At 45.9% G+C, this 12692-nt stretch overlaps 1 protein-coding gene across 2 annotated transcripts in view; it reads left to right on the forward strand.

Annotated features, from left to right (window-relative positions):
* Positions 1-8470, forward strand: part of Mrps27 (mitochondrial ribosomal protein S27) — an 82326-nt gene extending 73856 nt beyond the window's left edge. For both annotated transcript variants that reach the window (XM_027401645.2, XM_027401646.2), the window contains 4 exons: positions 145-247; positions 2469-2611; positions 4782-4952; positions 7252-8470. In XM_027401645.2, the coding sequence (XP_027257446.1) occupies positions 145-247; positions 2469-2611; positions 4782-4952; positions 7252-7491 (657 nt within the window). In that variant the 3' untranslated portion in view covers positions 7492-8470. The remainder of the gene's footprint in view (positions 1-144; positions 248-2468; positions 2612-4781; positions 4953-7251) is intronic.
* The last annotated feature ends 4222 nt before the right edge of the window (positions 8471-12692 follow it).

Genomic DNA, 12692 nt, shown 5'->3' on the forward strand with positions numbered 1-12692 from the left:
ACCACCTGGTCATCTTTTTAGTTATATGTAGGGCATTTCTGTTCTGATTTCTTTTTTCTGGTAATTCACATTTTCCTAAAATTTATATTTTGCTTGAAGTATCCATGGTTGTAATAGACAATGATCTGTTGTCTTCTGTTGCAGTGGGAAGAGGAAAGGAACTTTGGTGTGTCCCTGTTGCTTCCAGGCCTAAAACAAAAAAACACAGTGGGCTTGAGTTCCCAACTGTATGGCTATGCACTTCTTGGTAAGCTAAATGAGCCTTATTAATATTGTTCTTTGTGGGAAGATGTGCCATGGCTTTTTATCTCAATAAAATTAAAACCTCATTAAAATTTACTAGTAAAGTTCCAAAATAACCCTCAATGGCCTTACAATTATGGACAGTCAAGAGATGTCATAAGACCTGTCACCAGTGACAGGGTCAGAACTGACTCTGTTAGCTGTAGTAAAATTCATTTATGGTCAGAGTGAGGAAGGGGAAAGCTTGAAGTAAGTTCTGGCACTCTAGCAGAAGCACTGGCTAGTACTCTTCCACAGTATTAATTAAACCGTAGTCCTGGAGGTAAGAAAGAGAGTTAAGTTGTGTCTCTGACTTTGTTTCAGGTGAGGGAAGAGAGGTTCTGAGGGAACACTTCTTTGGGGGAGTCACCTGTTGGTCCCGTGTGATTGTACAGACAGGTGCAATGGTGGCTTTAGAGAATGGGGCAGGCACAGAGAACAGCCTCGGCACCTGGGGTGTGTGGAATCTGGACAGACCATCCAGCCTGACTACATCAGATGTAGTCCCAGTTGACAGGGATTCACCAGATGTATGCTATTTCACACTCTGCCCCCTTTCTAGAAGTTAGGCCTCCATGAAAGTGCCTTTTCTATGCTCCTTGCTTCTGCTTGTCTTTCTAAGGTATAACTCTTTGCTGTTGAAGTTTTGCCAACAAAATATAGTGTGGATTCTTGGATGCTGGATCTAATGTGAACTACTGAGAAACCTGTCTCTCAGTGTGTCAGACTGACTAGCAAGCTAACATGAGTGTTCACTCTTTTTGTTGCTTAGTTTTATTTGAGGATTTTGTTGTTGTTTTATTTGGAGAGTTTGTTTGGGGTGGTTGGTTGGTTGAGACAAAGTTTCATTCTTCCCCAGCTGACCTTGAACTCACTGTAGTCACTGAGGAATACTTTGAACTTCTGATCCTCCAGCCTCTGCCTCTTAAGTGCTAGAATTACAAGCATGCCTGATTAATGTGATGGTTGAATTGAACCCAGAATCCTAGGCAGGCCCTTTACTGACTGAGCTATATCCTCAGCCTTGGGTTTTGGCCTTCAGAGACAAGTTCTTGCTATAGCCCAGACTAGCATCCAACTTGAATCTCCCTGTGTCCACTCCCTAGGCACTGTTACTGCAGGTGTATGACGCCACACCCAACCTTCGGCTCTTCTTTAAAATCACATTTTGATTATTTGCTTCCTATTTAGATATTGATTTGCATTTTTCCACTTTCGTGTTGAGATCAATGTCCAGGACTACTCTTCTGCATGGATCGTTCAGAAAGTTGGCAAGGCTAAGAAAATGTACTTGGCTGTTGTTTGTGGGTAGAGGCCCTGGTCCCTTATGATAGGCAGCCATGCCATCAGACAACCCCCCCCCATCCCTGCTCTCATTGTATCCTGCCCTGCAGCCTCACTCAACTCAGGCCCGCAACCCAGAATGATCCCTGTGCAGCCCAAGCATCTTAAAGATCTAAAATTAGCCATCTCCTGATTAGCTTTGTCTGTTGGTATCCTCCTACAGCTTCCCAAATCCTCCTTCCCAGGAAAGATGGGTGGAGGCAGACTTAAGACCCAGCTGCCCAAGGTGACTTTGCTCATCAGTGTGGAAAGGCTCTGTCCCCTGGTGCATAGGCTCTGTGCTTCTCAGGACCTTGCTGCCCCACCACAGCCTGCATGACAGTTTGAGGGACCCAGGGGAAATTCAGGCCCTGTGAGCCAGAAGGTTACTAGGACTCTTGATTTAAGAACTAATAATGCGCAAAGAAAAGATTTGGGGTTTTTTCTTTGTCTGTTTGTTCCTTTCTCCTTTCATGAAGACAATTTAGATTAGATGTTTGGCATCTTTCAAAGCATGTCACACATTTCCTGGAAGGAGAAAGTTGACAGATATTCACAGGGTTTTCACAGTAGGAAAGTTGTGAAGTTTCTTTTTCTTGGGAAGGTTTTGGCCTTGGAACAAAAATAGTATTTCCATTTTCTTGTGTCTGAAGGGCAGCAACCTTCTGTATCTCAAAATTCCTCAGCCCAATGCTTCATGGGCTCTGGTGGATCTCCAGCCAGATGAAACACGTAAAGCAAGTTCACAAAGCTTGCATTTATAATGTGCAAGGTGTGGTTCCTCCTCATCTAGGCTGCTGTTTTCTGGCTGCAGACATGCTGGGGGGCATACTGAGCAGTCTTTGTGGTTGTTTTGGCCACAGGGAAGGTGGAACTGCAGCACGGGCTGAGGGCTGTGTACCAAGACATGCCTCTGATATGGACACCAGGCTACCTTGACAGAGCCCTTCAAGTGATGGAAAAGGTGGCCGCCTCCCCTGAAGACCTCAAGCTATGTAGAGAACCGGTATGTTCCTGCACCCCCCACTCAGTCAGATGGAACCAACACTGTTCATCTGGGTGGTTTGAATTTGTATCTGTTGTCTTTCCCCTTCCCCTGCTCTCTATATTTCTACAGAATTGGTATTTATTCTGTTAAAAAGGATGAAAAGAAACCACAAACATTTTCAATGTTGCTGACAAGGCAATGGAAAATAAGATTTTTGTTGATTATCTCATTATATAGGAGAAAAACTGTCCCCTTCCCTGAAATTCAAACTCAGCTCAATAAATACCATCCTCTCCCCATCCAAAATAAATTAAAGATTGAATAATTTTGGTGGATTTATCCTTCTAGTCTGGAGAGACTAGAGAGCAATTTTCTTTATAATCTTTGGCTGTTGGTATTTGCCTCAGAAGTTTAAGTACCTAAGTTCAGATCCCCAGAGCCCCCTACAAAGCCAGGCACAGCAGTGCATGCTACAGCCCCAGCAATGGCAGGGTGGGAAGCAGAGAGACATGGAATGCTGGAAGCTCACTGGCCAGCTAACCTAGACTACTGGGTGAGGCTCCAAGCCAAGAGGCCCCATCTCAAACAACAAAAGCAGAGAATGCCCAAGAGTGACACTTGAGATTGTTTTCTGAAGTCTACCAGCAGACACAGGCACACCCACTGTCTTCATCAGCCACATAGAACCTGGATACTGGAGAAGACTCGTCTTACTTCCTTCCCATTGGACTGTCCTGTGGAACATGTGTGATGCTGAATCTACGACACAGGGTCCTGTCAACAGTTTAAGTTGTTCACTTTGCCTATCTCAGTGTCCTCCTACCTGTGCCAAAGTTCATTTCTTAGTCACTTAAACCCCCTGACACTGAGTTCACCAGGCATAGCCAGACTAGGAAACATAGCAGCCTTACACCGAACACAGAGCTGTAGTGTTCCCTCCCAGCCCTGTTGCTCCATCCAGAGAGAGGCCCAGACACTGTCTTATCAAAATGAAAGGTTGCCTTGGGCTATCCATCTGTGTGGACTTGACCCTGAACACGCTGAGCTTCCATTTTAGTCACTCAGTCAGATCCTCCCGTAGCACCTTATGCTGACAGTGTCCTTCACATTCTTTCCCAGTCATTACAACCAAGGATACACACTTCTAAATGTGTATGTTTGAAGCTAGCTGTATTCAGTGTTGGTAATTGAAAACACAAAATTATGCACAAATCCTTCACCAGGGATAATTCCTTCTAATTTTAGCCAACTTTGCATTCTTTTTATTCTAATGTATAGGAATTACTTGTATGTCAACAAGAATGTGATATATAAGTATAAGAAGCAGTAAAGCCTTGGGGTAATGTTGGTGCTTTGTTCGACTGTGACATTGATGGGTTTACTCAGTATCCACACAGGTGCTTATGCAGGCCTTGCTGCTGTTTCCTCCCGTCTCCATGACCAGCCAAGCCCTGCACTGGTTAAGGGAGGTGTGCACACAGTGGAGGTGGAGGAGTAAAAGAGCAGACAAAAGGAACCTCCATGTTTTCAGTTGCTTTCTATTTAAGTCACAGAACCCCTCATTAAAATGAATTTCCTGTGTGCATCTCTGGCCTTGGCCAGCAGCTTGTGTGGATTAGGCTGATCCCTAATTTATACTACTATGTGAGCTGGGATCTTGTGGGGGGTGGGGGGGAGTTGCCTATAGCCAGCGGCTTTAATGTGCATTCAGAGTAGCCTTTTGTTGTTTGTGGTCTATGGTGGTCTTTTCTTTCCCTTTGTCCCAATTCCAGACTGACTCCAAAGAAAGACATGAAAGTGGAGGAGGTTCTTTAATGCCCATCAAACGTAATTCCTGGATTCCTACCTCGATAATTAAAAACACACTTAATTTACCATTATGCTGATTCACTCCTTAGCTCTTGTCTGTAGCTTCTGTTTGGTACTGAGTTCCTCATGATGTCTGAGAGGACATTGCTAATGTATAAAAACATAATTATTGTGTTTCCTTCTTTTTCCTTATTTGCAGCACAGGGGATTGAACTCCATACCTCGTGCATGCTCAGCCATTCCAGTAACCTAGTTACTCAGTAACCCCAGTTACCCACAACATTATCCTCAGTCCCCCTTTCCCCTTTCTTTGTCTCTGCCCTTCACAAAGTCAAGCCCATAACAAATGATGTCATGCTAACCCTCTTGTGCCCCACAGCTTAATGTGCTGGACAGAGTCCTGAAGGAGGTGACATCTCCAGCTGACCAAGCCTCAGAGACAGAGCCCCAGGAAGGTGAAGGTAGCTTGGGCTCAGCAAACCTGGTGGAGCAGCTAGACATCGAGGAACCAGAACATTCCAAGCTTCCACGATACCTGGAGCGATTTAAGGTGATTCAGAGCAGAAGTTGAGCCTTTCCCAGCCCTGCATGAACATACTTCTCTCTGGTGATGGACAGGCAGTCTTTTCCTGCATCAGCCACACACAAAGGCATCAAAAACTCACATCAAGAATTGCATCTGTATTGCTTCCCACAGGCTGTGGCCTTAAGAGAAATAGGTGGAATGTTTCTGAGTTTGTACTTGAGCTAATCAATCAGCCCCAGTGTTGTTTCCTAAGGCAGCACGCCATCCCCATTGACCCCTCCTATATGCCTGACGGGTGGACAATGCCTTGCCTCCTCCTAACAATAGCCTGACTCCCATTCGGTGTGGAAGGTGTCTGGTCATTACACTACACTACACCAAAAGTGCTGGATTGGAAACCCAGTTAGATACTAGTCACATTTTCAGCATACAGTGATAAGATTCAGGCACCTTTTGTGTCTCGTGGATGGCAGCTTTGTGCTATTCAGGGGGCTAGTAGAGACACTGCCTAACACTACATGACATGTAAACACGTTTCCAGAACAACTTTAAGCACTCACGCTGGCTTTCAACTCTGTCCTAAGGGAAGAAAATCACGGTCCTCCTCCCTGCCTTGATTCTTGTCTATTTGATACAAAAAGAAAAAAAAAGCACTTTCTAATTATAAAGTCATTATATGAACAGAAAAATTTTCCACCCATGCCAGCTGGTCAGCTGGACCTTTTCACACCGGGTAGGGAGAACTGTTGCTGGATTCTTACACTTAGGTCTGTGTCTTCTGAAGCAGCAATGGGCAGCCTTTCCCCTTATCATAATGGGATCCCAATGTATTTTAGGCAGTTGTTTCTCCTGGTACTTCTGTAAGGGAGGTCACTGCCCAGCTCTTCCCTTCTATAATCGGAAACTGAATAAAGAAGTAATGTTCCCATCATACCCCGAGGACAAAACAAAGTGGAGAACTTATTCATGGCCCTTCCCTCTTGACTTTGCCTGTCCGTTTACAAAGCTTGAAGAAAACCATCTCCTTCTCCTACAGATTCTTCACTGTGTTCTCTTTAATGGTTCCTGGGTTTTGTCATCAAAGGATGAAAACCTGTGCCTTCATTAGCTTCTCAGCCCTCATACTTCCACAGGACCCTTTATGAAAACTCAAGAAAGGGCAGAAACAATATTTGTGTCCTGCTAGCTGTGACCTTAGCTGTGTTGGGCCCCACTGCCCTTCCTTTATCCTTACTGCATGCCTGGGTGGGAGAGTCTCGGTTTACACGACACAGCACTGAGCCTGTCCATAACTGAAGCTGGCTTTAGACCAAGCTCTGCTCCCTCACAGTTGAGATTTCCTCTTGGTGACCCTGGCTATCTCTTTAGCTTCAGACTACCTGGAAAATGATATCAGAAAGAAATCATTTTCAGTTTCCATTTTCCTTTCTTCCTGTTACCTGATTTTCACTAGTCTGAGGTAATCTGTTCTCGGTAATTAGACCTGTCTGTTCCTTAGAGCTCATGGGCCTTGCCTCCTTCCACCATTCTTGCTGGCCAGGCCTTATCCTGTACACTGCGTCACCTTGGGTTAAGAACATGGACATCTGCCACTAAGCTGCAGCTGGGGCCCTACAAGCCACTCTTGGTGATGTACATCTTGAAGCACTTAAGTAGATTAATGTTTTTAGTACTTCTTTCGGGAATACTGTGCTGACCCAACCAGGCAGCCATCTCAGATGGAACTGTAAGCAGGCAGGAGGTAAGGGCCAATCTGCAGGGGAGCCCAGCAGGTGGAGGCCTGCCCTGTGCATGCACTCAGAAAGCTGTTTAGCATTAGTGAGAAATCCCTGAAATGAGTTCCATCTGTTGAAAGGAACCAAAGGTGGGGACTCAGCCGAAGCCACTTAAGTGAAGATGGGGATGAGCTGGCTCTGGTTTCAGAAGTCTCTGCCATCTTGTTTGCATCCTAGAATTCTGTTACTTGGAGCTCACTGCTTAATTAGGAGCAAGCCCAAGTGGAAATGTGTGTTACAACTCTGCTGTCCTTGTGGTTAAATAAGGACAGTGATGCAGGGAGTAGGGGGCTGCAGAGTTGCAGTTGAGTCAAGGTGGTGTGATTACACGTGCTGTGCTGCTGCCTGCATCTTTGCATAACCGCTGAGCTGGAGAAACCAGCCCGAGGCAGCTGCACCTGGAGAAGAAGCCTGGAGCTTCCAACAACGCATCTTTTCCTGCAAGCAGATTGTGTGGCTCTGTAGTAGAGAACCTAATTGCTTCTCATTTCCTCTTTTCTCCCACCTGCTCCCTTATCTTTTAATTTTTTTTTCTTTGCTTCCAACAGGCCTCTCAATCTAAACTGCAGGAGTTGGGCAGAGTTGAATCAGAAAGTCTTTTGACTCTGACCACCCAGCTTGTTAAAGAAAAACTCCCAGCATGTGAGGCCGAGGACCTGGCCGCTTATGAGCAGAAGTTGCGTGAGTGGCACCTGGAGCAGGTGCAGTTGATCCAGAGGGAACAGGAGCAGAGGGAGAGAGCTAAGCAAGAATACCAGACACTGAATGCAGCGAAGACTGCAGCCTAAAGGGCCCAGGCTGGCCCTACTCAAGGACTGTGTGGGCCACCCCAGCATTCAACCCGGACAGGATGGGACTCGGCCTCTGCTGTCCATCTTCTCCTTTTCCCACAGAAAGCCACAATGTGCTGCATGTCAAGACACTGCCCATCCAGATGTCAATGGCAGTGGCAAATTATTGGGCCAAAGCCACCAGCTAAATCTCTTAATGGGCTTTCAGGGCTCACAGTGGAGTCGTGGTCACAGAGTGTGAAAAGTTCCCAATATCTGGGGAGGGTAATGGGAGAAGTGATAGCTAAGGAATTGGTCTGCAGCACGGGGGAGGGGGTGGTGGGTGGTGTTTGAATGGTTTCATGCCCCTGCCCAGGCACATAGGGCCACAAGCTGCATGTCCTGAGACCTTGTGCCCCATAGTCCCTGACTAGTGCAGATATCCTGGTGATGGGACCCTGGGTGCTCACACATTCCCACTGCCTCTTTCCCACTACACCTTGCCCTCCTCTTACCCTCTGGGAGAAGTCCAGCACAGGTCTCTAGACCATAATCTCACACTAGATTTCTGATTGTCGGAACCCACGGTCACACTTATGGAGAAACTTTGCCCTGGGTGTGAGATCCTGTGGGCTTCTTTAGCATGTTGGAGCAACTTTTTCCCATACATTGTCAGATTGTAAAATGAACCTTTGGTATAGGTGTGTGCACACATGTACACACAGAGACAACTTTAGAGCAAACCTTTCTATTAAAGCAGGAAAGGGGTGGAACTTGAAATGCATAGCTGATGGAAATCAGTGCAGTCTGTCAGAAGATGGGACATTAATATTCCTGGAAGCCTTTCTGGGAGAAGGCCATGGGCATTGCCTCCTGTGTAGTGAATGCTGTTTTTAAGTGCAAGGGTGCATCTTAATCAATGTTGTACTATCAAAACCTGTAGAAATAAAGATGCCAAAGTAATGTCAGTACATTTATCTTTGGTGAAAAGGAGGGAGAGGGTCTTGCCCTTAATTCTACTGTTTGGCACAGCACATTTTAGCCGTTTTCCATCAGACCACGACAAGTGTAATAATAACAGTCATTACTCACAGTCATCAGAGACATAATGGGCCAGCATTTTGAGCCCTGTGAGATAACACCATTATCCCCATGCTATAAGGAAGGAGGTAAACTTAAGTACCTCCCCTAAGTTCAGCTGCTGCTACCCCAATCCACATGGTTCTCCACATCTAACCTCAGCCAGGGTCCTCCAGGCCAGCGGCACTGACTCAGGTTATCACAAAAAGTCAGGGCTGGCATTCTGGTTCATCAGAGGCAGGGTTTTGTCGGCCATTCCTGTATAGATTCAGGATAAATCCAGTCGCAACCAAGGAGTGACTATTGCTGTTGAAGCATCTTGTTCAGTTTTTGGCTCCTAATTTTGCCTTCATTCTTCTTCCCCTAATGCCCCATTACAGTTTCAATCCTTGCTCAAAGAGACATTCCTGTCCCTGACTCCCTGTCCCTGTGAGAGCTTGCAAATCCCCCCTCCTTAGATTCCTCTGTGACTGTCCCCATCCTGGGATCTCTTGGCTTTCCATTCTGTTATACCTTCCCTACTCACCTGCCTCCTGAACTTATGATGTCCTCCTCTCTTACTTGACAGCTGAGGCTTCTAGCTATAGTTGACCACTGATCCTTCCGTTGATGTCTTCTGTGCAGTGAACAAACTTGATAACCTAGCCCCTTAGCTCAGTCTGGGAGAATCTGGGGCAGACTATCCAAGGCCTTAGATTTGAGGTGCCTTTTTCTGCTTTTACCTCCTACCATGACCCCTGTTGAAACAGCTTGTCCCTGTTCCTCCTGCCTGCAACCCCTTCATCTGTACTCTGTCACCCAAACTTGATCTGCAGCATCTGGTTTCTTACCTCCCTCCAGCCTGGGCAGTTCTTCATGTTGTAGTGACCCCAGCCATAGAGTTATTTTGTCACTACTTCATAACTGATTTTGTTACTGTTAGGAATCATAATGTAAATATCTGATATGCAGGATATCTGAGATGCTCCCTCCCCCAAAGCAGTCATGACCCATAGGTTGAGAAATACTGTATTAGCATCTTCTGATAGTATTCATGGACCTACCTCTGGAACAGTCACAATCGTATCCCCTAAAAATGGTCTGTTGAGGTCCTAGTCCCCAGTACCTTGGAATCTGGCCTTAGTTGGGAATAAGATCTTTTGTGGAGGGAATCAAATTAAAATGAGATTACTAGCCCAGAAGACTAGTGTTCTTTAAAAGAGGGAGTGTGGATTCAGAGATAACCATATTGCAGAAGGCAGTGTGAAAACAGACAGGGTGACTGGTAAGTGTAACAGCTACAAGCTTAGAAGGCCTGCCAACCTCAGGATGGAAGAAGCAAGGGAGGAGTTTCTCCTGGAGGCTTCAGACAGCTCAGTCCTGCTATGACTGGGTTTTTGAGCCTCCAGACTATTTAGTCCATTTTAAAGCCCCTCAGTGTTTGGTTCTTAGTAACAGTGCTGGTGTTAGTGTGGAGTAATAAATTGGATGCTAATTAAATTACTCTTCACAATTACGGCTGTCCTCCGAACTCATTGATCATTTTGTTCATCGACAGACTCATTTTGACTTCAATAGCCTCACCACTCCACATGAGCCCAAGACCCTTGATGCCTTCTACTTCGTCAGGAAAATGGGGCCACATCACATAGCCTTGTTTTCCCTTCTCTTGCCCTTAATAGTACCCAAACCCTACCATTTCTCTCCACCATCTTTCAAAGGACAACTTACATCGCTTCCTCCTTGACAAGGTTACTTATTTGTAGCTTTGATCCATACTTGCTGATGTTCTGGGAGCCATCGGGAATTCCCTTTCTACATGACATCATCCCTATGATGTCATCCGTCTAGGTCTGAAGTCTGATTTAAGTGCCCCTCCATCCTATCATTAATCAAGCTCATTCCTCTCCTTCCGTATGTCAGCAAACTCTTTGACGCTGACCTGGGGAATTTGGCTTTGAGCCTTATCCGTCCATGGTGCCACCTGATCTTCAACCGCAGCTAGTTACCTCTTCCTGAGCTCCTGCACTTGTCCCCACCAACCACTGCCTGATGAACTTATGGTCTGCATCACACATTCTGTGCACAGTTTCTTATTCAGCTTGTCCTGTGTGCCGTGCATCATGCTAAGTGCTACGGAGCCGATGATGATGAGTAATACAGATCCTACCTTCAGATGACTTAGGTTTCAGGGGCTGGTTAAGAGCACTGGCTGCACTTCCAGAGGATCAGTGTTGAGTTCCCAGCACCCACATGGTGGTTCACAACCATCTCTAATTCCAGTTCCAGCGGACCTGGTGCCCCCATCGGGCAGCCAGGCACACATGTACACGAACATACATACAGACAACACATAAAGTAAAAATAAACCTGTAAAAATAATGTTTCAGAAGCTGAGGAAGCTGGCTACCCCTATCTGCCAACACACAGCTGAGAGGTGTTAGATGCAGGTAAAATGTCAGGAGCCGCAGAAAAGCCAGGCAGGCAGGGAGATGAAAAAGCACTAATGAAAGGAAATACCTGCTTTGAGCTTTAATTAGCCCCGCCCCATGCCACAAGCTGTTGTCTGTAGATGGCCCTCATGAACACGGTCTTGTGCAGAGTAAATGTGCTCAGAAAAAAATATTTTAAATTGAGTAGAAAGAAAAAAGAACAGTTTGGATTGAAACTGTTTGAGCCCATAACCTACTCACTTGACTACAAAAGCAAAGAAAAAAAAAAAAAGACAAGAAATCAACAGTGAAGTTCAAATGTTTCACGTCCTCCCCTTAGGGCGTTGTGTCTCATCTGCCTTTACTGGGCCATGGATATCCCACATGGGGGTGGGTGGATTGTAAATGTGGATGTGCAATACATGTACCTATTCATGGTGTGGGGGGGGGGGCTGGCCAGTAAGCTGTGTGTGTGTGTGTGTGTGTGTGTGTGTGTGTGTGTGGCTGGCCAGTAAGCTCCAGGATCCACTTCTGTACACACACACACACACACACACACACACACACACACACACACACACAAACACAAACACACACACAGAGCACTGGGGTTATTTATAGATGTAGGTTGTATTGAGTGATTTGGATTGTAACTCAAGTCCTCATGTTTGCACACCAAACACTCTACCCTTTGCACCATTAAGGTCAGCCTGAAACTATAGATTTCATGAGAAATCACCAAGGGCCTTAAAAATGAACAGATTACACCTTCTTTTCCTGGTTTTGCTTTCAATACTAACTCACCATTAGTTTTGTTTTGCCTGCAGCTGTATGATGCCCTTTGGGGAATCTGTAACCACTGCAGAAAATAAGTGTATATAAATGGCTGTTGAGGTGGAGCAGGGAATTAGAAGTGGGTATAAGGAACATTTTTAGAAGCCCACATCGTTTGGGCCCTTGAATGGATGAAGCCAGAAGTTGGGGGAAGCAGGTTTCCAGCCTTCATAAGAACAAAGGATATAGAAATGGACCTGGCAGAGAAGCACCCCATGGGGGCTAGCACCTCCTGCCTCTGCTGCCTAGCAATGTCAGAGAACGGGGTTAGGGTTTTCTCCTGTGAGCTCTGAGCCACCACTTAAGGGCCCTCTACCTGCTACATCCTGATGACCTTGAGTAATAGGCTTCCTCTACCTTGTGGGATATGACCCTCTGCTGGCTCTCCTGGCTTCCTGTGACATAGACATCACTCTAGCAAGCCCATTTTCCTGAGACTTAAATCTGCAGCTTCTGACATACCGGGAGCAAGTCAGGTGTTTCAGCTTTGATCTATGTGGGTCTTCCCTATCTCTGGGCTCTTCTATTTTGGTTAGTAAGACAGAGTCTTGCTATGTAGCCCAGGCTAGTCTCGTGCTCAAGATCATCCATCCTCTGCCTCCTAAATACTGAGATTGCAGGTGTATGCCCTGGAGAAGTGGGCACCATTTGGAACTAAATGAAACCAGTGAAGAGAAAGGAATATTCATTTTGATTTCCTCACCTTGCATCCCACTGCCACAAGAGATTGAACCCAGGAGCCCACCCTCATTACTCTTAAGTTTTATGAGCCATCCTCAGGGCGCACGTGCAGCACCAGTTCGCCTGGTGACTCCTGTCCATTTTATGAATTCTGAGTGAATTCTCTGAGCTCATCAATGAGAGTGCCACCAGACTTTCCTCTAAGGTTCAAGA

The sequence above is a fragment of the Cricetulus griseus genome, chromosome 2 (assembly GCF_003668045.3).
Source record: "Cricetulus griseus strain 17A/GY chromosome 2, alternate assembly CriGri-PICRH-1.0, whole genome shotgun sequence".
NCBI classification, from domain to species: domain Eukaryota; kingdom Metazoa; phylum Chordata; class Mammalia; order Rodentia; family Cricetidae; genus Cricetulus; species Cricetulus griseus.